The sequence below is a fragment of the Falco naumanni genome, chromosome Z (assembly GCF_017639655.2).
Source record: "Falco naumanni isolate bFalNau1 chromosome Z, bFalNau1.pat, whole genome shotgun sequence".
In the NCBI taxonomy this organism is placed as follows: Eukaryota; Metazoa; Chordata; class Aves; order Falconiformes; family Falconidae; genus Falco; species Falco naumanni.
This window is the reverse complement of record NC_054080.1, coordinates 57,555,039-57,582,682: the sequence shown is the minus strand read 5'-3', so window position 1 is coordinate 57,582,682 and position 27,644 is coordinate 57,555,039. Positions and strand designations below refer to the sequence as shown.

Here is a 27,644-nt window from a genome sequence, read left to right as displayed (position 1 = left end):
TAGGGTCGACCTCCTTCCTGCACCCAGCACAGCTTGTTTAGAGCTCATCACATCTCTATCCCTCACTGCCTGAAGACATTTCTTTAAGCAAGTCAGAACAGTTACTGTCACTGCAGGCCCCCTTAAAACCTGCCTCTAACTGACCGAAAGTAAACGGACAATCAGTAGATAGAACCCTGATGTGTCAAAGTTGCATTAAAAGATGGGCTAACAGATGTAAATTTGCGGGGTACCGGTGGTAAGGTGCTTAGATTTGCTCAGGGTAAGTGTAATCAAAGCACTCAGATGCTGTTGAAATGACCTGGCTGTAGAAGTAAGGTATCAACTAATGCAAACGACAGGACTATTCTCTCAACAGCCCTCTTTCCCTGTACCAACTTGACTGCTATTTTCCACACTCACACAGCTTCGTCATTCCTACAGAAACTATTTTTACTCACTCTTGTGATTCTCATCTTGTAGACCATTAGCTAACATCTCAGTATTTAACTTCCTTTCCTGTGATGTAGACCTCAGATAAACCAGAATACAAGGATATGAAAAAAAGAACAGTTTGTTGAATAGGGCACATGGCTTTGCATTCCCCACGAGAAAAAGAACACCAACCTCAGGGTACATATTGCCAGGGAATTGAAGTCTGGAGACGTACTGCCACAATCCTGTTGATGTTGGAGCATGTTAAAGCAGATGTTTCCTGTCAAGTGTTACACTCTCCCTACAGTACATACTAGTATATTCCAGCAGTCACATCAAGCAAACACATGTAAATGTTAAACATCTTGAGTGAATTCTCCTGCAGTCCACTGCTCCATTTGTTAATGCTGTATTCCTAAGCAACATTTACAGTCCTCTAGATTATTGCTTCCTTCTGTTTAAGTTCAATAATGCACTGTGAAAAGCTGTTAAACAACACATCATCATGCACACAAGTGAAAAAGTATCAGATTTTCTAAATCTTTCCTTTCAAGCAATATGTACAAATTTTTTCATAGCTAAGGAAATGCTCTAGTTCAATGACTTAGGCTAAACTGTGGCCATACAATATGGATGCACCGTAAGAAGAAGTGGTTTTCAGATGCTCTCCGGCAATGACGTCAGGAGACAGGCCCATGACCTGAGAAGAGAGTAGTCAGGTGGACAGGAATTGATCAAATTCCCTCACACGAGGGCTGTTCTTATTACCAAGGTCCAGAAGCAGGCCAAAAGAGACAGCTGGGTACACTGCAGTAAGAAGATTCATTTTGTGGACACAAATCAAATAACAGCTTTCAGACAATAGTGGGGCTCTGATGACCAAAGAACAGTTATCCCAGAGACACTGTGATGACACCATCAAACACAATGAACTATTTCTAACAGAACTCATCTTTCTCTCATTAAAAAAAAAAATAAATCAGGGGTGTTCCCATATAAAGTCATTTTGACCATCATTATCTGTTTCCCTACCCTGGTAAGATCCACTGGGAAAAGATTTCCAAGTGTTTTAATTTTTTTACGGAGTAGTGACTGTATTATTAAATCCCAGTTCGACATGCTTGAAGGCTGCATTTCCTAACTTCTTCAGCAATACTAACAACTGGAATAGAAGTTTTTTTCCTTTACCTAGGCACTATGTTTGCTACCCTACTGCATCTACTATTACAAATATTGCCACGTCCTTTTCAATCATCTTTATTTTAACAGAGTTTCTCTATTTTTTGTGTTAGAACAACAAAATACAGAAAATAAGAAATATCAGCCCAAACAGCACAGTAGAAATCTTTTTTTTTAATTACTCTGTTTATTAAGTGTGCTTTCCCTCCCTTGTTAATCAAGTCTTGTTCTTATTCTTGTCGATACTGTTACATGATGTAGATAACAGTTGGCGTGAAAGTCCTTTTCCTTTATTTATTTTTTCTAATTCACTAACAAAAAACACTTTTCAATGTATTTTTAAACAATTATTCCCATGGAACTGAATGGTACCACACATGCATTAAAGGCCAAATTATGAATAAATCAAGCTGTCACACTTAAAGATTAAATCTAGCGAGGTAAGTGGGACATGTCTAAGACACCCATGGATGCAGTCTGGTGTGAGTAAGAACAAAACTTAACACCTAATCTTTGTATATAAGAAGGTTTGCTGCACATCTATCACCTCAAATGGAATAAATGCTCATTTGAATGAATGACAGTCTAGATGTGACAGAAATAGTTAAGGAGTTTGTTTTAGATGTAGTACTGGCTCTACATGGCAGGGTTTGCCAGCAGAGGCTGCAGGGGTGGCATCTGTGAGAAGAGGCAGGGGCTGCCCCATGCTGGACCAAGGTAGCTCTAGTCAGCTCCAGCAGATCCACCACAAGGCACAGCTGAGCCTTAGCAGCCAAGCTGGTGGCCCCTATGGGTAAATATACTTTAAAAAGGCAAAAAGCTTCCCAGCAGTGAGGTCTGAGGAAGAAACAGCCCTGTGAACACCAAGGGCAGAGAAGAGGGATGGGGAGGAAGAGCTGCTCTAGGTGCTGCAGCAGAGATTACCCTGCTGCCCATGGAGAGAACCACAGTGGAGCAGATGGATGTTTCCTGACAGACGGAGAGCCCACACTGCACCAAATTTTCTCCTGAAGGACTGCAGCCCATGAGGACAGCCCATACTGGAGCAGGGGAACAGTGTGAGGAAGAAAGAGTAGCAGAAGGGAGCTGTTATGGACTGACTCCAAACCGCATCCCCCGTTCCCTCTGCACCACTTAGGGTGGAGAAGGTACAATAATGATGAGATTGAGCCTTGGGAGAAAGGACTGCAGGTAAGGTGGTTTAATTTGTAGGTTTTCTGTTTCTCACTATCCAAATCTGTTTTAATTGGAAATAAACTACATTAATTTTTGTCAAGTCTTTTGCCCATGATAGTAATTGGCAAGTGATTCCCCTGTCTTTATCTCAGGGAACCCATGAGCTCTTCCATCCTATTTCCCCTCTCTGTCCTGTTGAGGATGGGGGTAGAGAGAGCAGCTGGCTGGGCATCTGGCAGCCAGCCAGCCAAGGTCAACCCACCATAAATATTTGGATGTATATTTTGGTGTCCATTTTAGAAGCTTCTAGCATAGGTATAACTACAAATAGATAATAGTTGCAAAGAAAACAAAAGCCAAGCAGTTTTGGAAAGTTATGCAAACAGGACAGATTACAGCTAACATCAGCTGTGACAATGTGACAAGCTGTAACATTTCACTCAAAGCTTTTTACTTATTAAAATCACTATTTGGGAGTTCATTAGGATTTATTTCATTAAATCCATTTTGACCAATACCCACAGGCTTTCACTGTCATACGTTTCATGCACCTTAACAATTCATACTTTCTGCTATATACTAGCACTATGTAACACAAGAGTCTTCTTCTAAAGACAAGAGTGAGATCAGGAATGAGTGGAAGTCAAGTGAGGAAGACCTGTCTTCAGCAGAGGAACACACCAAGGAACACTTAAACAAACTAGACATACAACAGTCAATGAGGTCTCAGGTGCTGAGAGACATTTCAAGGACGCTCTCTGTTATCTTCAAAGGGTTGTGGCAATTCAGGGAGCCTTCGAAGGACTGAAAGCAAGCAAGTATCATTCCTATCTTCAAGGGTGGCAAGAAATAACATCTAGAGAACTACAAACCAGTCAGTCTTACCTTAATGCCTGGGAAGGTTATGGAGCAACTAATCTGGAAATCATTTCCAAACTCATGGAGGACAAGAAGGTCCTCCATGAGTGGCCAGCATGGATTTATGAAGAGGGAATCATGACTGACCCACCTGACAGCCTTCTACAATGAGGTGACTGACTCAGAGAATAAGGAGAGAGCAGTGGATATTGTCTATCTTGACTTTAGCAAGGCTTTCAGCTCTCTCTCCCATTACATTGTCACAGAAAAAATGGTGAATCATAGAACAGGTATGTCAACAGTAGAAGTATTGAAAAGTGTCTGAATTCCAAGGGGCTTAGATGGTTTTGATCAGCAGCACAAAATCCAGCTGGAGACCAGTCACCAGAAGTGCCCTCCATAGGTCAATACCATGGCCAATACTGTTCAACATCTTCATTAATGATCTGAACAACAGGGCAGAGTACACCAATGATACAATACTGGAAGGTGTAATGTACCAGAAGAATGTGCTGCCATTGAGACAGACCTCAACAGACTGGAGAAACTGGCAAACAGGAACCTCAGAGAAGTCAATACAGGGCAATGCCCTGCACATGGGAAGGAATAATCCCTGGCACCAGCACACACTGGAGGCCAAGCAGCTGGATAGCAGCTTTTCAGAAAAGGACCTGGGGTCCTGGTAGACCATAAGCTGACCCATAACCTAGCAATAAGGCCTTGTGGCAAAGGAGGCCAACAGCATCTTGGGTAGCCTTAGAAGAGCACTGTCAGCTGGTGGAGGGAATTGAGCCTTCCTTACTACTCAGCACAGGTAAGACAAACTGGGATCCCAAGTTCAGTTCCGGACCTACTGGAGCAGTTCTGAAAAAGGGCCACAAAGCTGACTAAGGGATTGGACCATCTGTCATACTACAAAAGGCTGAGAGAGATGGAATTGCTAAACCTCTGAGAGACAAGGTTCAAGGGGGGAAACCTGGCAATGTGTGTAAATACCCAGTGGGGGGTGGGGAGAGTAACGAAGACAGAGCCAGACTCTTCCAGTGGTGCCCAGTAACAGGACAAAACACAAGGAGCACAAACTGAAATTCAGGAAATTTTGTTTCTACTTATGAAAAAACTTTTCTAGTCTAGTCACACAGGTTGCCCAGAAAGACTGTGGAGTCTCCATCCTTGGAGATATTCAAAACCCAAGTGGACGTGGCTCTTGGCAACACACTCTAGTTGGCCCTGCTTTGAACTGGGGTGTTGGACTGGATGATGTCTAGGTATCCTTTCCAGCCTCCACTATTCCATGATTATTTCCTTCTTTTCTACCAGAATTAACAGTCATAGCACAGTTTTAAAATTAATTTTTCATGTTTTCTTTCCAGTGTGTGAGCTTGAAGCATGAACTTTATAGGTAGATATGCAAAAAGGTTCTGTGAAGTTGTCCCTGGAGCACTTAAGTCCAGTCCATTAGAAAGGAATGCAAGGGATCAAGAAACAAAAAAAGCAATAGATTTAAAGCATACACTAGTAAGCAGTAACCTGAAACCTACTGCAGGACTTAAGCAAGCAGTGTTATCCATTCTTTCCTGAATGTTTTACTCAAGAGCACAAAATATTTTCCTTACTGATTTTATTATATTGGAGGTGAGACATGCAGCAGCAAACACAGAAAGGATGCTGTCCCTCACATTAAACAGCATGCTGCCTCTATCAGACATCACATTTTGGAAGAGAAAATATTTTCCTTCCTATTGCAGAAGTACAGATAAAGGTTTCAGAATTTTAGTACTAAATATTATACTGGTGTGCTAATTCTACATAAAATTGCTGAATCTTTCTTTTTTCTTTTTGTCTCATTGCATTGGTAATATTCTTATCCTTCTAAAAGGCTCTTTTTTATCTTCCCTGCAAGTTGGCTGTCAATGGGAGTGGAATTGTGAATGCTTTATGGATATTATTTTATACCCACTGCCCCACTGTAAGATTTCACTGATTTTATTGGAACTATCCTTATGTTTATAGATACATGAAACTGGAATTCAGGTCAACACAAAATCTACACTCAGAATCAACCTCTCCGTTAGCCACTCCTTCAGTAATATATTTGATTTCAGACAATGACAGTGTAAAATTTTACTGAAAAATACCTCTTGCAGACAACCATCTTTGCTGGAAGTTCAACAGCTCCTTATGGTGGGCTTCACTGAGAATCCTGGAAGACATGATGGCTCAATAATTCATAGAATGAACCTCTGAGGAAGGTGTTTATGATATTCCTTACTGTGTTCCACTCCACGTAGCTAGCCAATATACAGCCCCACCTGGGGTGGATGAGGAGCCAACTGAGAGCTTATGGGTCAGAATTAAAGGGAGCACAGGGACAGATGATATTATATTAGAGGTCTGCTATAAGCCACCTGATCAGGAAGACCAAGCAGAAGAGGCCCTCTATAGACAGAGAGGAGCAGCCTCATGTACACAAGCCCTGGTCCTCATGGGGAACTTCAATCACCCCAGTATCTGTTGGAGGTTCACAGCAGGGCATAAACACTCCAGAAGGTTCCTGGAATGCATTGATAACTTCCTTCTCCAAGTGATAGAGGAGCCAACAAGGAGGGTCTGGTGAGGAATGTGAAGCTCAAAGGCAGCCTTGGCTGCAGAGGGCATGAAATGGTGGAGTTCAAAATCCTTAGGGCACCTAGGAGGGCACACAGCAAGCTCGCTACCCTGGCCTTCAGGAGAGCAGACTTTGGCCTCTTCAGGGATCTGCTTGGTAGAGTACCACGGGATAGAGCCCTGGAGGGAAAGAGGGCCCAAAAAAGCTGGTTAATATTCAAGAATCACAGTCTTCAAGCTCAGGAGCAAAGTAACACAACAAAGAAGAAGTCAGGCAAAAACACCAGGAGGCCTGCACAGATGAACAAGGAGCTCCCAGACAAACTCAGACACAGAAAGGAAGCCTACACAGGGTGGAAACAAGGACAGGTAGCCTGGGAACAATACAGAGAAATTGTCCAAGCAGCCAGGGATCAGGTTAGGAAAGCTAAAGCCCTGATAGAATTACATCTGGCCAGGGATGTCAAGGGCAACAAGAAAAGATTCTATAGGTATGTGAGTGATAAAAGGAAGACTAGGGAAAATGTGGGTCCTCTCCAGAATGAGACAGGAGACCTGGTTACCTGGGACACGGAGAAGGCTGAAGTATTCAAACTTTTTTCCTCAGTCTTCACTAGCAAGTGCTCCAACCACACCTCTGAAGTCACAGAAGGCAAAGGTGGGGACTGGGAGAATGAAGAACTGCCTGCTGTAGGAGAAGGCCAGGTTCAAGATCATCTAAGGAACCTGAAGGTGCACAAGTCCATGGCATCTCATGAGATACATCCACGTGTACGAGGGGCACTGGTGCATGAAGTAGCTAAGCCACTATCCATCACATTCGAGAAGTCATGGCAGTCCGGTGCAGTTACCACTGACCAGAAAAGGGGAAATATAACCCCCATTTTTAAAAAGGGGGAAAAAGGAAGATCCAGGGAACTATAGGCCAGTCAGTCTCTCCTCTATGCCCAGCAAGATCATGGAGCAGATCCTCCTGGAAACTATGCTAAGGCACACTGGTGACAGCCAACTTGGCTGCACTAAGGGCAAATCATGCCTGACAAATCTGGTGGCCTTCTACATGGAGTTACAGCATTGGCGCATGAAGGAAAAGCATCTGTTGTCATCTGCCTGGATGTGTGCAAAGCATTTGATGCTGTCCCACATGATGTCCTTGTCTCTAAATTGGAGAGAGATGGATTTGACGGATAGACCAGTCACTCAGTGGATGAGGAACTGGCTTGATGGTCACACTCGAAGAGTTGCAGTCAATGGTTCAGTGTCCAAGTGGACACCAATAACGAGTGACATTCCTCAGGGGTCAGTATTGGAATCAGCTCTGTTTAACATCTTTGTTGGCAATATAGACAGTGGGATTGAGTGCACCCTCAGCAAGCTCGCCACCAACACCAAGTTTTGTGTGCAGTTGACATGCTGGAGGGAAGGGATGTCATTTAGAGGGACCTTGACAGGCTTGAGAGGTGGACCCATGCAAAGCTCATGAAGTTCAAATAGGCCAAGTACAAGGTCCTGAACATGGTCAGAGCAATCTCAAGCACAACAGCAGCCCTAAGGAGAAGGACTTTGGGGTGTTGGTTGACAATAATCTCAACATGACCTGGCAATGTGCATTTGCAGCTCAGAAAGCCAACTGTATCCTGAGCTGCATCAAAAGAAGCATGACCTGCTGGTCACAGGAAGCGATTCTCCCTCTCTGCTCTTGTGAGACTCCATCTGGAGTGCTGCATTCAGCTCTGTGGCCCCTTAACATAAGAAGGACATGGACCTGTTGGAGCAAGTCTAGAGGAGGACCACAAAGATGATCATAGAGCTGGAGCGCCTCTCCTATGAAGACAGGCTGAGAGAGTTGGGTTTGTTCAGCCTGGAGAAGAGAAGGCTCCAGAGAGACCTTATAGCAGCCTTCTGGTGCCTAAAGAGGGCCTACAAGAGAGCTGGAGAGGGACTTTTTACAAGGACATGTAGTCACAGGACATGGGGTAATGGCTTTAAACTGAAAAAGTGTAGATTTAGATTAGATACTATGAAGAAATCCTTCACTATGAGGGTGGTGAGACACTGGAAGAGGCTGCCCAGACAAGTTGTGGATGCCTCCTCCCTGGAAGTGTTCAAGGCCAGGTTCGCTGGAGCAGCCTGGTCTAGTGGAAGGTGTCCCTGTCCATGGCAGAGGGGGTTGGAACTAGATGAGCTTTAAAGTCCCTTCCAACCCAAACCATTCCATGAGTCCATGATTAAAAGTGACTTGCTTAAGATTAACTACTGACTGTGATTTCAAGTCTAAGCTGGGCTCTTCAATGAGTGACTTCAGCACTGGCACTCATGCATTAAACAGGTTACACAATTTTGGCCACCAAAGCATGAGAATCTCTAGACAACATTAAGGTGTTTTCACAGAAAATCAAAATTCAGGTATTTTGGATTGTCATGTGTGTAAATCAATCACAGAAGAAAAGTGACCAGTTTTGAAAACTTGTAATTTTTACATCTTGAAAACAAAGACAGCCACAAAATGAAAGAAAAGAAAATTCAAGTGTCCTGGATAGAGACTGTAAACTTCATAATAAAAAATATTTTTAAGAATGGCTGGGAAAATACTTACATCCTTGCATCACTATCAATTGCTCAGTTTTATTTAATAATCAGACTTAGCTCCACAGAACTAAATAAGGTAGTAATCACCATGAGACAATCTGTGCTCCAGAAGGTCAAGTAAACATTTTCAAGAACATAATTCAAACAGTCACATTGTTATTGGAGGGGACTTCAGTACATCCATACTTTCTGACATAACTACCTAACTTTAAGAAGACAAACATATTGAAATGTCACTGTTTCTTCAGGTCCTACAGGAATGCAGATATCTTGGGTTTTATATCCAAAATGAACCTCTACTAATTTTATATAGCATTTCAATAGAACGGTAGTTTTTACTTAAACTATGAGATTTTTGGATCACTAAACAGAATAAACAAAATACAGCAAACCCTGACCTAGCAATATTTCCTTAAACTAGACCACCTACCTACAAGTAAGGAATATTTCCCCAAAGACTCTGTCAAGCATTAAAGGAAGCTGCTAGCTCACAATTTAGTAACTTTCAGAAATTTCATTAATAGGGAAGCACCCCAATATCCTTGCTTTTCCAGGAACAACGAACCTTTTCATACAAGCCATATTTTGCTTTAAATTACCGTATCCTGATTAGACACATTTAATGGGGCAGCAGATCATTCTTGTATTAGTAAAGCTATGCAACCACATCAACACTGAGACACAATTCACTCAGTGAATGCCCTTTCTACACAGAATATATAAGGCAATAATATGGAGTTTAATCCTCTCAGGCTGATATTTACAGAAAACTTAGGCCTGGATGAGACTTACTCAAAATTCAGCTGCTAACACACGATGCACATTCAGCGAATCTTTTTAAGAGCAGACTGGACTCATCAGAAATAGCTTTAGGTATACTTTTAACCTGCCTTGAAACTGAGAATGGATTTCATAACTGCCTGCAGTCCCTTCTGGGCCATTCTGTATCACAATAGAGGATATATTTAAATGGCATAAAATAAGAGGTGGGGTTTGTTTGTTGTTTTTTTTTTTAAATGCTAGTTTATTACTGAATTAGTACTTTATTTGTTTTAAAATGCCATGACTTTCATAAGTCTGCCAGATTAGGCTCTAAACCATAATTTACTAAGACTGGGAAAAAAATTACCAGGCAAGTGCTTGTACTCTCAGAAAGAATCAACCAATTTATTTCTTTTCCAGGATGAATTAAACTATTTTCAGCCAAGTAAAGGTTAGTAAAATTAGTCTAGGTAAGATCAAAATATCATCAAAACTAGTTAAAACAAGAAAGCACATAAAGATTGTGAAAATTAGAGGCTTTTATCAAAAGCCTTCACAATTTTGAAATTTCTATGTAGTACAAAACAGAGAGATAACTAATGTAATGACCAAGGTGATACAAATAAATGTTCCATCTTACTTGTCCAGGGCTGTGCTGGTAGGCATGCTCCTGCCAAATCCTCGGACACCCATCTGACAAAAGTATGGAATGCAAGATAGATTGGCAGCAATTATAGCCAACGAATCCGACGCATTAACAAAGAAACCATTTTGCCCAAGGATCATGTAGCGGTCCTGGAGAACAAAAGTAATTCAAAAAAGCATCTTAAATTCCACGTTTTGGGGAGTGGCAATTTCTTTTATTAGATCCACTGTAGGCAGGGAAAAAAAGAACAGGCTTTGGGCTACTCGTATCTGTCTTTGGGCAGAATAATTTATTGGCATCATCCTGGGAGATTTATAAACTCACTATTATACCATCACTCCCTCCAGCCTTGCAGATCAAAGCTCCAGATCAGTCCCTAGCTTCAGCCTCCCACATGACACTTCAGTAGGTCTGTTCCTGCCAGGGAATGCTTGTGTGGGAGAATTTTTTTCTCAATGACATGCACCATATGGTAAGTAGGAGGGTGTTTTGTGTTTACTGACAACAGAAAACAGCTTCTGTTCTTTACAACCTTTTTATCTTTCTCCCACCCTTTCAGGACAGAAAGTTGTTTCTGTAATACTTCACTGTTTATAATGCTGATATGACATAAAAAAATGAAAACAAAGAATATAACTCAGTGCTTTATTCAGCTAAAACCCCCTTGATTTATTACATTAGCCAAAAAGTACTTAACTTAGTTACTACTTACTGTGACAAGTCCATATTATCTATATGTGCTGTCTCTTCCTAACCAGAGAATAAAAGTGTTATACTAGTACAAGATAAAACCTGCCTAATATTTACAGAACTCTCTTTTTGTATTCAAATCCTGCTTGATTTGCAGTCATCTGCAGAGACAAATTACAATGTATGTATCTGATTTACAGGTTGCAAATGCTATCATCTGTACCTGAAAGTAATACTGCTTTCAGCTTCAAGGGCTTACTGAAAAGCAAATAAATTATACTTACATGTCCTGTATCTGACCCCAGACAAAACAACAATGATGAAACCTCCAGACAGATCCAAATACTTACTCCATCAGCATCAAAAGCAGCTCCAAATCCATATTCGCCACCTCTCATAGCCTCCAGCAAGGCAGTTGCGTATGTTAAATTGGGATCAGGAGGCTGTCCACCGAAATCCTCCAGAGGAATACAGTTTATGGCAGAATTTGCAGGAGCTCCCAATTCATCACACAGAATTCTTCTCACATAAGGTCCCATAACTGCAAAAACAGAAATCTGCCATGCAATCACAAAAGCATATACTTGACATTCTAATTTTTCACAGCACCACGGAGACCTGGTGCAAAACATACTTTCAGCAGTTCTATACGTCTGTCCTAGCAACAAAAAACGAACTATTATTTCACAGAGGAGTATGTGATCATCCCCTCAGTAAATAATCAATTGGCAATTCAGCATTAAAAACATAGTTCCCTGCTAGTGGAAGTGAAAAAGTAATGAATAGTGAAAGATGCAAGCTTTATGTACCCATTATTAAGTAAAGAAATTATCATATACATAGAGAGTATTTTCCTTACTAGAATAAAATAATATGCTATCCTGTGTGCCCTGGAATGCAAACCAACAGTTTAACACATAACAGCACGGAAAGTAAACAGTAGGGGAATACAAATGGGAATAAACTTACCTCATCATTCCAATTCATGTTGAAATTACAACAGGTTTGTCCACCAAAGAATTTCACCACATTTCAGTTACTACCATGTAGATAATAAATACTTTCTCAAAATCAACTCCAAAAATATTTTTTTTGTTTTGTTAAAGGTATGGCCAACTAAGACGCCAGCTCATGCCATTGCATATCACAATCATTATATGCATTCGGCAGCTGAACAGACAGTATCAACTGACAGAGCACTCTGCACCCCTGAGGCAGGTGTAAACAGGTCACCCAGAGGTAAAACATTCATGAGTGATCACTCACACTCTTGTGCTCCCTCTTCCTCCTACCTTACTCCCAAATCTTAACTGGAGCAACTGTAACCGGAGGTAAAACTACATGAGAAACCTGTGTTCAAGAAAACTTAGATGCTAATTCTGTAAAATATACAGTAGACAATGATTCAGGTTCTTATGAAGAGTAGACTCCTGACAAATTACTCTTCTCTATGCCAATGTTAAACTATCCATGTCTACAGAGATAAAAGTATATTCCAAAGATGCAGAGCTAAAACAAACTTTGGAAAACAGTTTGTCCATGTACACATGTGGTCCTCTCTAATGTTCACTATATTGCGCCTGGTGACTCACTTTTGGCTAATGCATCTCATCCAGAAAGTCTTTTGATCTGATGCCACCAAGAGGACAAACCCCAACTTTCTTTGGTAGATTGCTCCAGTGTTTATTTGCTGTTACCCACACATGTGAGCTACATTTCAGTTTGAATTTGTCTGGCCTCAGCTTCTCACTATTGATTTTTTTTTTGGTATTTTTGGGAGTAGAAGACTGAGAAATATTTTTCTGCATAAAAAAAACCTTTCTCTGCTGTATAAACAAATACTCCTGTATACACTTACTGTGTGTGTACTGTGTATTATATATGGCTATTTCTCCACCAAAATACAAAGTCATAAGGCAAATTCTTTATCACCTTGTAAGTAAAAAAACTCAGTCCTTTAAAATTTTTGTGATGTATCAGTTTTTCTAACCCTGAGACAGACTATGCACCTTTTTGACCATGTGTAAAATTTTTAACAATCAGTTATAGATTTGGACATCAGAGCTCTGCAAACTATTTGAGTCACATTCTCTCCAGTACTGTACATGACTGGAAGCATTGTCTTCCTCATTGCTCCCTCTACACTGTTCAAAGACACCATCTGCCCTTTTGCCACAGCCTGGTAAAACTGAGTGTTCACACTGACTGTATGCCCACTATGATCTTTCGAACCGTGACTGTCACACCGTACCAGATAAAATGCTTTACAAAACCTCTGTTTGTCTATCCAGCTCCCTTTATCAGTCTGGTTTTGTAATCTCATTAAAGAATGAAACCTGCTTTGTTTGATGGAATTTTTTTTCCATAAGATAACGTTGAACACCATTACTTACATTCCTATCCTTCAAACCATTACCTGCAGAAACATTTATTTATTTTTTCATCATGTAACCAAGATACACCTCATACTGATCTGTTTCCCCAAGTGACACAGCTTATAATTTTTTAATATCAAGACAAAATTGGTCCCCTTTCTGTCTTTGGGACACTTGCATCTTGCCCCCAGTACACTAAAAAAACCCAGTAAGCATTAGTGATGCAGAGGTCTCAGCCAACTCTTTAAGGAATGCTGGGTGCAATTTATTCAGACTTAACTAATTTTATACCATTTAGAATTTACTTAGTGGAGGCTGCCTGGTAACTTCCTTGGTTACTGCTCACTGCAACACACTTCATCACTCTCTCATGGCAAGATTACCTCATCCTGCTTGCTTCCAAATGCAGAAAGAGAACATTTGTTGGACACATACGCCTTCACTTCTTTATCAAGGAAGATAAACCTCTTTGCCTAATAAGGGACCTAACTATTGTTAAGATTGCCTTGGTTACTAGTATAATGTTCAAATTTTTTCTTATTCCCCTTAACCCTACTAAAAAGTCTGACTTTTATATGCTATACTTTTATTGGGAAACTACTGCAGTGCACCATCTTTACTGGGAAGTTATTGCAGCATACCTACAATTCTGTCCTGATAGCAAGTTAAGTTCTTACCTCCGTTCATGGCATCAATCCTTATTTTAATCTGGTTGGGTCCAGTCAGCAAATTTCTGATTGCATTGAAGTCAAAGATACTTCGAAGGAGATTGAGGTAGATATCCACAGAATCCACAATTTCCACTAGAAAAATGAGGTAGAAAAAAATCACGTAAGTTCACACATGGGAAAGTATCTTTCAGCACACTTCCACCAGCCATGCACCTCTCCTAAAATCAGAGCAGGCGACCTCTACATAATATGGACTCACACTGAAGCTCACAGAGGCAAAGTCGAAGACTTTTACCATCAAGCTTTAAGCCTTTCAGAGATCAACAGTTTTGCCTGGTAAAGGACTGCAGAGATGATGCAAGTTGACAGTTCCTATTTCACTGAAAACATTCATGAGAGTACACTGTACCAAAGTAAGGTCTTTATCATTCACTAAAACACTAAACAACTTTTCAAGCTATGCAGGTTTATTCTCAGAGGATGGAAGACATCCATGCCAAGTTGAAGCCACATGTTCTATTCTTCTATTGAACAGCAGTATCTATCAGGAGAGACACACAGCCTATTCTTCTCAGTTTTGGCACCTGGAGTATGTGTCTCAAGTTTGTTGTCAATCTACTGCTATACTTTTGCATTTTATATCTCACTGATTTGGGAAAGTTAGGCTCAAATACCATCTGTTTTTTGCTAAGGTCTTGCTAATTTGTATTCTAAATTGATAAAAGAAGAAGAGCTACAATTTTTATAGTTCTTTTGGACATAAAACATTAAATTAAAATGAATGAATGGAAATAAGTCTGTCATAATGGAAACAGTTACCAAACAGCTGTCAAAAGCCATGCTTCTCAGTCATCTTGGAATGTATTACATTTCCTGATTAAATTAAAAAGCAAATGTCTTTTTATCTGGTAATATGAGTATCCTGAAACATTTTAGTTATGTTTAAATTATTACTTAGAATATCAGCCAGTTTTCCTCAAAAACACTGACCTCACCCTACTGCTCCTCTTTACAATAGCATGAAAATGACCCAGACATTTTTTGAGCCTGAAAAAGAACACATTGCAGTAATACACCTGAATGGAGAAACAAAACAAAAAAGGGTTCTCAAGGCTGAAAAACAACCTGTAAAACCTATCTGAAAAGGAGTTAATTCTGTATGTTGAAAGCCTCAAGGATTCACTAAAATTACATTACTGCACATCTTCTATGCCTTGCTCCTAACAATGTTTAAGTAGGCTCTAAGCTTTACACCTACAAACAAATGCCTCAAATTCAGTGGAGCTGCTCACACATGTTAAGATAATGTGCATGTAGGCTTAAAGTCTAAAAATTATTTTAGTTCCTGCCAAACCCAACTGGTTTACGCTCAGTTGCTCCAACACCTCTAGCCTTGATTCACAGGAGTTAGTTCATACAGCTAAATACATCAGATAGCATCTTAAAATACTTGTTATTTTCATTCTTTCTGCACTTTCATTCTGCATTCAGACCTATGTAAACTACACTTATACATGCACTTGTAAGCCAATTACATTGCTTCAGTAGGGATTCCTGGCAGCTTTACTGTCCCAGGACGATGTATTGTGGGAAGAGACGACTGTGAAATTATTTTTCCTTAGAAAAACAGTCAGTCAAATTGAAATTATTTTAGATTTATTTTTACACTACCTGTAAGGGGAAGAGGGGTGTCTCATTTTCATTTAGAAAAATACAACTTGGAGAGATGTAAAAGCTGAAAAAGCAAAATGTAAAACTGTGGCAATCATATGATTCCAGAGTGGTGCTGCAGCTGAATTTTCTTGGCTTTCTGTTTGCCTAAAAAGCTGAACATGGTCTTTGCAATCAAAAACACTCATAATTTCAGATTTTTTTAAATCAAAAATCTTACTTACCAAAATGTACTTTGTCTCAAAATACAATGATTTGGTGGAAAATATACTGGCTTTAATTATAGGACATCAGGAATGAGGAAAAAGTTCTTGAGGCCACACAGAGTTTTACAATATTTGAAATATTGTCTGGACCCCTTCCTGGTTTTGATTTCTTCAGTACAAAATGAGTGTGTTAGCTCATTTTAAATCAAGTAGGCACAAAAGTATTCACGTGCTTAGAACTAAACATGTGCCTAAGCGCTCTCTTTACATTTGAAGTCACTGGATGTATAGTGCCTCACACATCCCACAACTTTGCAGTCAGTGTGAGCAAAGAAATAAACTGAGATTTTCACAAACTCTTTTGTCAATTAGACTTCCATGAGCAAACCATTCCTAATCAAAAAAATGTTTGTGCTTGGTGTTTAACTACTGGCAAGCCTAAGCACACACATTTGGCAAAGGTATTCGGCTAAATGATGAGGACTAATACACTTTGAAGGCTGTAACTCAGCTTCCTCACACACACTGCCTAGTATTTTGAGAACTTGTACTGGGGCATTTTGTGGCAATTTCAATATTTAGAATCAATGGATGCAGCATGCATAAAAGCACACATTGATACCTCGGAAAGGTTTGAATTTGTTCTCCAGATCAAATTCTTGTCTTCCCAGGCGTGATAAATCAACTCTGAGATCAGGACAAATTGCATATTCCTCCAAGGTTTTGCTAATTTGATAGATTTTATCTGAAACTATATCTGGAGCAGGTCCTAGAAGAAAAAAGAATGTTGTGGGTCATTTTTTGAAAATTAAGGTTCCCTACTTTAAAAGCAAGTGTTATAACAAACATTTTTCTGAATATATTTGTGTTAAGGAATAAACCCGAACAATGAACTACAGTAAGTAAGATCTGTTCTTTTATTGTAACACAGGTTTCAAACTTTTTTTTTTAAATGTAACATGGAAATACAGTGTGTTACTCACAATGTTTTGATCCACATAGAGTATTTCAATCAATCATTATCCAGGGCAAGGGGAATGAGAGAACCAAAAACCCACAGCCATCTTTCTCTGGATTTATTGCTCAGAGACTGCCATTGTTTACTCTACACGGAATCTCAACATTTAAAGGAAAGTCTGGCCTCTAGCAGCAGCTTCTGGTGTTTCACAGCACCTTCTGCAAATGCACACTTATGAAGGTGAGACAGCTTTGTGTTTCAAATTATTTCAGTAGAAATAATTTTTAAAAGTCTTACCATTTTGATGGTGGTCTCTTTCAGTTTTCCTCGAATGGCTTAATGATATATAGCTTTGTTAGAATGCAAAATACTTTAATTGCTTAACAAGCAATTATGACCTGAAACAGTTATGCCATTCAGAAACAGAAATCACACCTTACTTGTGCATTACTTGTATTGCCAAATACTGAAGATTGGCTCTATTTTTAAAAAAAATTAATGTCAATCAAATAAAAGTTGCAAACTTAATGCAGAAATTACCAGATGAGCTATGGCATATGCAGTGCAAGAGCTGAGCCTGAGTTATAACAAAAGTCCTTTCTCACTTATTTGACTCTTCATTGCTCATATTAAAGCCACCCTTCCACTCTGAAAAATTACTCCCTTTGTTCTCTTTCAAATGCTCTCTCTCCTAGTCCAAAGTCTCTGGCTTTTCAATGCTAACTTCCCACTCCTCTAGCAGTGCTGCTATATTCATTGCAGCTCTGCCACGTAAATTAGTGTGTTCTATCTCACACGCAGTGGACCAGGTGGTCCAAGGCAATACAATAAGTAACAGCCACTTAACTCTTCATTTGGCATAGAAAATTACTTCTTACTCATCCAATCCAAACCCATCCAAGAGGTGAGGACAGGTTTCATTAGCTCCAGATGATTCTCGATAGACGGATGTATTGACTACTGATATTTCCAGCTAAGGAGATCCCACCATGTTGTCCTGGGTTCTCTCCTACAGCTACAGAAACAAACCGCTTCTGCCTGACCTGGATCTGCAAAACAGGCTGAGCAAGAACGCCCAGCAACAACAGCCTTCCATAGGCGCTTGTCATGGTGTCTAACCATTCTCCTATTTCAAAAACCTTGCCTAACCCTTAACCCGCATTTTCTCAGCTGCAACTTACACCAACTACTTTTCATTATGTCCCTGCTGATTATCATAAATAATTGATCGTTGTGAACTGTGCTTCAGGAGTGTTTCATATTTAAAGCTTAATAGTCTGAATTTTCTTTAAAAAAGCAAAGCTCAGTAAAAAAATGCCCCAACACTACCCATTTATCAAACAGATTTTAGGTGTATGTGGTGTTCTAAAGCTTATGGAATGCTAATGCATCTAATGGTTTGTCTCTGGTATGTTTGTGCTGTGACCCCGGCTTGCTCACTGTCTGACCTTACACAGTCCTTTTAACCTCTCTGGGATTCAAGCCTATTCTGTTTATAAAATCACAACGGTTTAACCGTGTATGTTTTTCAATTGGACAAGGGTCAAGGGAGAAGCATCCCCTTCTCAAGCTCTCCCACCTTCAAAACGGGGCAGGAAACATTATTTTAAAAGCATTTTCAGTTTTTACAGATGGAAAGCACTCCACATGTGTGAGGTATACAAGGTGTCAGCGATCGCCACCATCAAGTTTTATTGGTGTACACAGATCTGTAGCATAAAACACACATAATGTATAACATACCTACATGTTTAGCTTGTCCATTTTGGAAAACATGACATTAGCTATATACGCAAATTCCATTATGCAACAGTGGAACTGCAATAGTTAAAATGATACAACTCTCTCCCTGGAAAAGAGCAGTTATTTTCTGGGTAAACATGAGAAGTGCTTTCTTCCATACAAGACAATGAGTTGTACTGCCTACAGCACTGCTAAAGTTACATGGTTTAAAGTAAATGCCAAGACAAGCAGCACAGAAGTATGAGCAAAACAGAGCTTCCTCATTGGAATCTTTATAAATAAAAAGGGTCAGAATTGTTACAATGATCTGGCAGACTACATAAAATGCTATAAAAATTGGATGGCAAAATCTCTTTTTTATAGAAATTTTACTGCTACCGTAAGGACTTCAGTGAACATTTAATGCTTATTGTACAGACCCATGTCAATAAATACACTCCTATTATAGGGGAGGGGGGGTGGAGAAAGAGGCCTACACTCTTCACAGTTTTAAGAGAATAAATAAAACCCACATAATTAAAGTCAGCTAGTTATCCTTGTCATCATATTTTCATCATACCAAGATGCAATGTTGTAATGTGCTATTAGAAAAAAACCTACCTCCATTGGCAACCTCAAACTTGACTCCAAACTCTCCTCCAGGTCCCCCAGGACTGTGGCTAGCTGTTAGAATAATTCCACCAGCTGCTTTGATCTTTCGGATGATACATGAAACAGCAGGTGTGGATAAGATACCATTCTGTCCAATAACCAATCTGCCAATCTAGGTGGAAAAGGAAGTCAAAGCACTCTGAATGGTACTAAACTTTTGAAAAAGTATTAATATATAAAACACACATATACGTACAGGTGTATATACATATAGAACAGAAATTGTAAACTCCTAGTATGGAACCTATTCTTTTGTAGAGAAATATACGTACATGAGCTGGCTGCAGAGAAATATACATACTGAGTTGTTTACAAGCTAACCCGGAGTGCTGACAAAAGATACCATATACTGGGACATCTAACCCCAGCAGCCTATGTACTGACAGTAAAGCAAGAGCACAGCTATGGTAGTGACTTGCAAAGCTCCCAAGCATAGCACTGGGCTATGATCCTGCTATCAGACCTTCCCAGGTATCCCCACAAACCAGTAAATCCCCTCAAATATCAATACAGTTTAGGGCTGGCTGTGTGGATGCAATCTGCAGGGTTGGGGCTTTAACTAGCGTAAAACAGAACAGCAAGCAAATTGCCTTTCATGGAGCAGCCTTTCAGAGCAATCACAAATATCACTACACCCACAGCAGGACCTGCAGCCTCCATGAGTCACACCTCTGTTACCGAGACCCCCCCTTGGATGTCCTGCCCTATCGAAAGTATTGCTCCTCCTTCAGCCATCAGTGACTCCTTGGCTATTCCAGATGAAGAGCTTGTGTGTTTCCCAGGGCACAGCTGAGCAGGGGAAGTTCCCACCATTCTTAAAGTAAAAAAAGCTTTCAGGTGGTGTTATTAAACACTGACTCAATGTGTTTGGTATTATGTGCAGTTCCACTGCATGGTTCCAATTTCAAAACCATGCCTTCATCCCCTACACAGATACTTCAGTTTCAGCTCAATATAAATAATCTAGGAGCCAACCAGAAATGTATTTACAAAGAAATACAAAAGAGTTCCAGTTCCTGGGAAACAGGCAGATACGAAAAAAGGAGGGGAGAAGGGGAGGCTAGTGTCACAGGCAAGAACAGGCAGCTGCATATAGAGCTTAAAAGAATACTGCAAAAGTTTGAGGGGTTTTAATATCCTTACTTAAAAACCAAACAAACAAAAAAAAAAAAACCCAACCACTACTGACTTGTAGTTTGAGAAGGAGGGGAGGTGGGGAGGCAGAGGCAGAATTCTGAATCCTTCCCACTTCCTTCCCACTCCTCATCTAAAAGCAGACTGGGAACTCAGCCTCAGATTTTCTTCTCTGGTTTGAGGGAGATTTGGCAGCTCTGCTGTCTGCGTGGCAAAGCAACAGCACAGGAGGTGTCACTACTTGCCTCCTTTCTATAAAGAGCTTTCTTTCACATACAGATGACCTTCTTCTGGGTCCAGCACTTGTGTGAGGCCCTTAATGGTTACTCAGAAGTGGAGTTCCAAAAAAATTCAGAAAATCAAAGGATTAAGAGATTATTTATTTGGCCTGGTTTTGTGAACTAATTTAATTTAAAAAAATATAAGATTTCTTCATTGAAATTATCAACTTATAAAGTAAGCACAAGTTACTTTTTTGCTAACCTTCACAAAGCACAAACTATGGTTAGCCACTCCTCTTTCACTAAGAATTACAAGATCTGCTGTCAAATGTAAGAAAATGTGCAGAACAACGCATTCTATTAACTGTTCTATCTCTACCTCAAGACCTGATGATAGGATGTCTGCCTGGTTCTCTTTTCAGTTTTCGCAGATAATTTTGAAGCCTATGGATTGTTGCTAGAAAACAGGAAAACTATCAAAATTACAAGTGCAGTTCACAGAAAAATCTTCAACGTTCATTTGACTTGCTCTTGCTACTATAGGGAAACTCTTTTGTTTCACTGCCTCTTTTTTTCTCCCAGGTTGTAACAGTTCTGAAGGAAATTAAGAAAGAATAATTTAGAAAACAAAAAAAAAAAAGGTTTCTAGTTTTTCTACTATATTGAAGATATATTCCATGGAAAACAAGTATCCCTTCCAGGAGAAAAAATGCACATTAGCAGAATCCACATTTTCTGTTTCAAGAGATTATTTTAAAGCAGCACTTCTACTGACATGGTCAGTTGGTGAGGGCAGAGTGTGTATACAGTTAACACATATACCACAGAGCTGAGCTTCATTTCTGCTCACTTCAGTGGCATTGAACAGTTTTCTTTCCTATTTATGCCACATCTTGCCACTGTTGTATTTTGCTCTCATTTAATCACTATTGTCAACTGTACCGAAGCATTAGAAAAACACAGAACACTGGGAAATAGAATTTAACAAACTCTCTTCCAGTCTGTACAGCAGTCTACCCACATAAATGTATTATGGGGAAAAAAGCATGATGAAAATAAATACTGAAAATGTTTGGGTTTAATATTGTCTCTCCCTTTTTTAAACTATGAAGCCTGTAGGAGGCTAAAGCAATGACTCAGTCTCAATACAGCTGTTAGAAATGGGTGCCAGCTCTTCAAACAGTAGTGTGTACGGGTAAGCAAAAGGAAGACATCAGGAATTACATTTTGCAAAATGCTTGAAAACAACAGCACTGAATCTGTCTTGAGGTACTCAAGTATAAATGCATTTACACTTGCATACAGGCTTACCATGAGCACATGTTCTCTGTACTTCTAAATCTGAACTAGTGAGGTTTAGATTTTTGCCTTCATGCACACCAAAACTGTTTTTTTATAGTAAGTAGAATACTTTGATTATTCAGGATGCACAAATTACCTGGTACTATCTCATCACCATATTTTCATTCTTTTCCTGCTCAACGGATGTTGTACAAACCAATTTTCCCATTTTCTGGATGCCAAATATTAATATGAACAGGAGTAATCTGCTTTGCCTTTAGCATTTGTCACAAGGCTATTATTTCTATACTGTTCAGAAATACTATTTATTGCTGAACAGTATAGAAACATTAATTTCTATACTACAGAAATACTGCAAAATTTAGTATTCTAAATTAAGGATGTTGAAAGTGAAATCATATGAATGCTACATCCACATTTGATTTGCAGTGACTACTGCAAAGAGCTTCACCTTATGTGGAGGTCTTCAGTGCTTTCACAAAACTCCCTGAGGACAGTGCAGACCTTAGAAGTATACACATATGCTACCCCTGTGTAGCCTCTACACATCCTTTGCTTCCTTCATTTCAGTGGCAAGAAGGCACAGCCTCATCCTCTCTTGGCTCAGAAGCTGTTCATTTTGTCTCTGAACCAAATACTAAACTGACACCTAATTAATTTTAAGTAGTTAACACTTCAGATTTACAGGCTTCTCGTGATCTGGGCTAAAACAGTAACTAAATAACATTCATGTATTGACTCAGAATTAAAGTTCCAGTAATATCCTTCTGAAAATCTTGGACAGTTTCATAGCATGGAAAGATTATCTTTGGAATTCAAAAACTTGCATGGCTACGAGATCACAGACATGTAATGTCTCTTCCAATACAGTGCCCCTACACCACCTTCTATTTCGTCACTCTGCTTTCAGTAGCAACAGCAGAGACAGACCATTATCCTCTGCAAAGTGCTACAGCTGAAAGAACAGCCACCCTAACAAGTACTTTACAAGAACATTTTTATGCAGTATTACCACTTGCAGCTGTGCTTTTTCAGATGATTCAGTTGATTATCATGGAGTCACTTAATGCTTTTTTTTATTATTTTTCCCAGTAATCTCTCACATGCCTCAGTCAATTAAACGTGAAAGAACACAAAGCAAACAGATTACATAGCCTGTACAGCATGGAGCTGTGCCTTCCTATCTTTTACCGTAGTATGCTAAAGATGACTGAGTGCCACACTCAATGTGGAAGCAAATGTATCAAGCACACAGGTCCAGGGAGGGAGGGCAAGATTTGCATGGAAGACCACAGCAAATAAAAACATGGTATTATAAAGAAGAAAACTGGCAAACTATCTGCCATCTCAGACTTCTACAACATTACTAGCAATACTCCGTGATCTTTCTAGCATGTTCCTATCAATTTTCATATTTAAAGCATGATCATCAGCTTCTGATCTGCATTGAGACTCACCAATAGCAGCTTCCCATTTAAACCTATCCTAAACTTTGCATCAAAAAAAGAGACACTACATCCAGTCAACGGGCCTAATGGAATAACTGCATTTAATTTGTAGTGGAACTGTATTACAAATGATAGAGCCTTCTACCTCACTTCTTGCAGACATCAAGGTACAAGGACACTACTACTGACAGGACACAGGTGAAAAGGGAAACAGAGCCTCAGATGCTGTCCTACCACCCCACTTTGCAAAACTGCTTGTCGCAACCTGGAACGGTTCAGGACCTCTGTCTGGCTTTCCCCGCCCTCCCCCACCCTCCCACAATATGCAGTCCCTTACCCAAACGTGTTTGCTACTACCCCCGCTGTGTGACCCGTTGAAGAGTGACCCTGGTTTGTCACCTCCAGCTCTGAGCAGCAGGATTTGGTGGGGCACGTGCTGATGACGTTTGCACAACACGGGCCAGCCCACAGCGGCTGCCACCAGTGGAAGCCTACGCAGGCCACAGGTGCGGAGCATGTACCTGCAGCCCCGGGCTGGAGGGCAGGAGCCAGAGCGAACCAAGATGAGAAGAAGTCAGGCCAAGGACTGGCAGCTGACCGGGCAGGGGACCTCATCTCAATCCTTGTACTGGGGCCTATGCCAACTGTGCTAGGCTGTTAACACACGGGGAATGTGGGGTGAGTCACCAAATTAGAACAAGGGGAACCTAGCAACTCTAAAGGGCAATACATTTACAGTTGATAATAGAAAATCCCTTTTATTTTTGTACTCAGCAGGCACAATTAACCATAACACTTGGTATATGTCTTCCAGGAAGGAGATTCAGTTTATCAGCACTATGTGCCTATCCCTCTCCTGGCACTCTGGGGTGGCTGAAGGTTTGGAATGCAACTTAAAGGCTTCTACACATTTTAACCAAGCCTGCCGACACCAACTCATTTCTTTCCCTGTGATACTGGCTACATGCCTTCGAATGACATTAACCTCACTCAAAGCGAAAGATCTTTGACCTCAGGAGTACTCCCTTCCTTTCCCCCTAGGTACATAGCACAGCACTTAATGCCTTCAGGGAGGTTTAGATATTTTCCCAGCAGATGTATTTTAACAACTGAAGAATAAAATGTACAAACAGTATTCACTAAGTAAATATGAGGCTTATGCATTTTCAGTGGGCTTGGGAAAAACGGGGCTGAGGGTGAGCAGGGTAAGGATGGTAGAGAGGGGATGAAGCATTAGCACATGGAAAATGGGAAGCCTTTTGAGTATCAGTAGCACCCCACCAGCTGGCCTGCTGAATTTGTGAGGACTGTGTCATTAGTAAGAGTATAATGTTTGAATTCAGTTATTTGTGGGAATCGTGAGCAGAAAAGCTTGGGGTCTGGCTTCAGAAAACGCCAGGGAGAAACCTGCACTGACTTAAGAAAGGAGAAGCACTATCACAGCAAGGTGCTAGAAACATGTCAAATGGAAATTGCCTGAGGTCAAAAAGCCCTGATCTTCAGGGGGAACAGAGAAAAATCAGGAACCTGACAGAAGCAGCAGGAAGGAGGCAAGCTGACAGAAAAAATTAGTCAGGAAGGAGTCCTGGACACAGCATAACCTGGCTGAGGAAGACCCCGGTCTTCTAAACTCTAAGCGTCTTGTCTTCCTCAGCACCTCAGTCCCTGTGGTGTGCAAGGGCAGGCAAAGGCCTCAGCAGGGCAGCTCTTGCTGTCCGGCTCTCTAGCTGCTGCTGCAGTTTATCCTGCATGGTCGACAGCTATAATTCCAGCAGCGGCACTTTCTCCTCAGTGCTACATGGGGGAAGAGGGAAGGGAGCAGCACTCCCCCGGGTGCTGTTCCATCGTCCCTCCAACACTCCACACTCTAGCTCTGCGCTCGCTCCCTGCATGCCTGCTCCTCGAGGACAAAGCACCACCGCGCTACCCTTGCCAGTGTCCCCACCTTCGACAGTGTCCCCCCGACAGCCCTCCTCACACCCTGGGCTCAGACAGTACACAGCACAGCCCCTACCTCTGAAATCTCAGGTCAGCACTGGGCATCTGCTGGGTATTGCCAGCGTGGTGAGAACATGCTTTAGAAATAAATTTAAGATACTTGTAACTTATACCAAGCTGACTAATCCATATAGCTCGTATGTGACAATAAACCAGCAGGGAAAATTCAGACACATAGGGAGATTCGTTTCAAAGTTGAAAGATATCCTGGTTATAAAACAGGACAGCATTTAAAGAATGGGGCTTGTGGAAAAAAAACAAGAAAAAGTAAATTCACTACAAAATAAGCCCTATAAAAGTGTATCACTTCTTCTTCCAGATCTGGAGAATCGATTTAGCCATCATAACAAGACACAGCAGCAGCAACTCTGCTTTGAAGTAGAAACTTCAAGCCTACACGGGCTGTTATTTCCAGCTTTCTGTGCATGCACACCAACACAGAAATGGACACTTATCTATCAGAAGACATCAGTTTTCTTCCCAAATTCTTTCCTATCTTCAAAGCAGCACAAGAAAAGCTGTAACCCAGCCGATCACAGAGGTATTTGCCACCGTTGCCCTCTTGCATTTTGTACTTTGTTTGCAAGTGAGCAATAGAGAAGGGTTATTTTCTTAAGATGCAGCCAAAATGCTTAATTCCTCTTGCTCCAGTAATACCATTTTCCTTGAATATTTTAAAAAGATCCTGAGCAGGAGACACATGTCTGATAGCTTCGTTTCCCACCTACTTATTTTAAATCCTGCTACGTCTTCTCCTGCAGTCAACGGCGTTGTTCAGCTCCCATTCCTGCCTCAGTCTAAAATAAGGTGTGAAACGCACGGCACCGCCAGCAGCCTCCCGTGCTTATCACGATCACCTCCGCTACCGGCAGATAAAACCCAGCCCCGCCAAAGCCCAGCGGCACAGCCTAAGAGGCGTGCGAGCCGGCACCGGGCTGGCCGGCCACCGGGGCCGCAGACCCTGGGCACCGGGGCCGCAGACCCTCGCCATCGGCAGCGCAGACCCCCGGCACACGGCCCCACGGAGCCCGCCTCGCTGTCACTGCACGGGTCGCGCCGCCGGGTCGCGCCACGGAACCGCCCCGTCCCGTCCCGTCCCGGCGGGCCCGCTCCGCGCCTCCTCCCGCGGGCAGCGGCCGGTGCGGGCGGCAGCCGGTGCGGGCAAGTCGCGCACCCCGCGGCGAGGGGGGCGAAGGGGGAATGACGCCCACCCGAGGCGAGGCGGCCGGGGGCGGTGAGCGGGGAGGCCGCCCCGAGGGGACGGCGGGGGGAGAGAGGGGCCCCGCTTACCCCGTTGGCAGCGGCCATCTGGACGACGATCTCGATGGCCGTCTTGCTGAAGTACCTGCCGTCGCTGCCCACCACCATGGTGCAGCCCTGGCGGTCGCGGAGGTCGACGGAGGAGAGGAGGCTCTGCACGAAGTTGGGCAGGTAGTTGCGCTGGCTCTCGAAAAGCGCCGTGGGCCGCCGCAGCCCCCCGCCGCCCGTCGGCCGCTGGTCCTCGTAGGGCGCCGTCTGCACCGTCAGCACCGGGATGGGGGTCCTCTCCATGGCGGCGCCCCGCGGCCGCCCGCCCGGCTGTGGCTCCGCTGGGGAGCGGCAGCCCCTCTAGCAGGCTGGCCTCGCCGGCGGCGGGGAGCGGGAGGCGTTTCCCTGCGGCGGGCCGCCGCGGGGTCGGGCTCCCTCAGGCCGGCCCCCGGGGCCGGAGGCGGGCTCGCTCAGCCGTCGGCGGCCCGCCGCCGGGAGCCCGGCGCCGCGGGGGAGCCGGGGCGGGCGCGGGGTGCGTGCCGCCCCTTCCCCCGCCCGGCGGGGCCCCCGCCGGCGCCTCGCCGCCCGCAAGGACGCCCGGGGCTTGCCAGGCTGCTGCCATCAGCATGCGGCCGCCCCGGCCAAAAATAACCCTGGAAGGCGAAGCCGAGAGCCGCGGTCTCCTGCCAGGGATGTAACTGGAGGCAGGGGCGAGAGGGCGAGCCAGCGCCACACACTTGCTCGGGAGGATCACGCTCTGTCAGCGCCGGAGCCGTCCCCTTCGAGCCGCGCCGGCCGCCCCCCTGCCGGCCGTGGGGACCCAGCCGCCGCGCCTCGGCGGGGCGTACCCGGTCGGACGGCACAGCCGGCGGCTTCTGCCCTTCGGCGGCGACCCCCCGGCGGGGGTCGGGCAGCGCCCACCCGCGGTGGGGAACCCGGCCCCAGGCTGGAGTGAGGCCGGAGGGCGGCACTGCCCCCTTCGCCGGCGCAAAAACGGAAGAACGGGCGATTAAAGAGCGAAGGAGTTACTGCGCCACTAACCCTCAAGCGAGGGGAATCGATTTTTCATGTGGGTTTTTTTTTGCCACAGTGCTCGA

General features: G+C 42.5%; 1 protein-coding gene across 1 annotated transcript in view; it reads right to left on the bottom strand.

Annotated features, from left to right (window-relative positions):
• Positions 1-26,972, bottom strand: part of PGM5 (phosphoglucomutase 5) — a 78,442-nt gene extending 51,470 nt beyond the window's left edge. The window contains exons 1-6 of the mRNA XM_040580719.1: positions 26,590-26,972; positions 19,146-19,308; positions 16,467-16,613; positions 13,974-14,099; positions 11,272-11,462; positions 10,226-10,380 (exon numbers count right to left, since the gene is read on the bottom strand). Of these exons, the coding sequence (XP_040436653.1) occupies positions 10,226-10,380; positions 11,272-11,462; positions 13,974-14,099; positions 16,467-16,613; positions 19,146-19,308; positions 26,590-26,850 (1,043 nt within the window). The 5' untranslated portion in view covers positions 26,851-26,972. The remainder of the gene's footprint in view (positions 1-10,225; positions 10,381-11,271; positions 11,463-13,973; positions 14,100-16,466; positions 16,614-19,145; positions 19,309-26,589) is intronic.
• Positions 26,973-27,644: the final 672 nt, after the last annotated feature.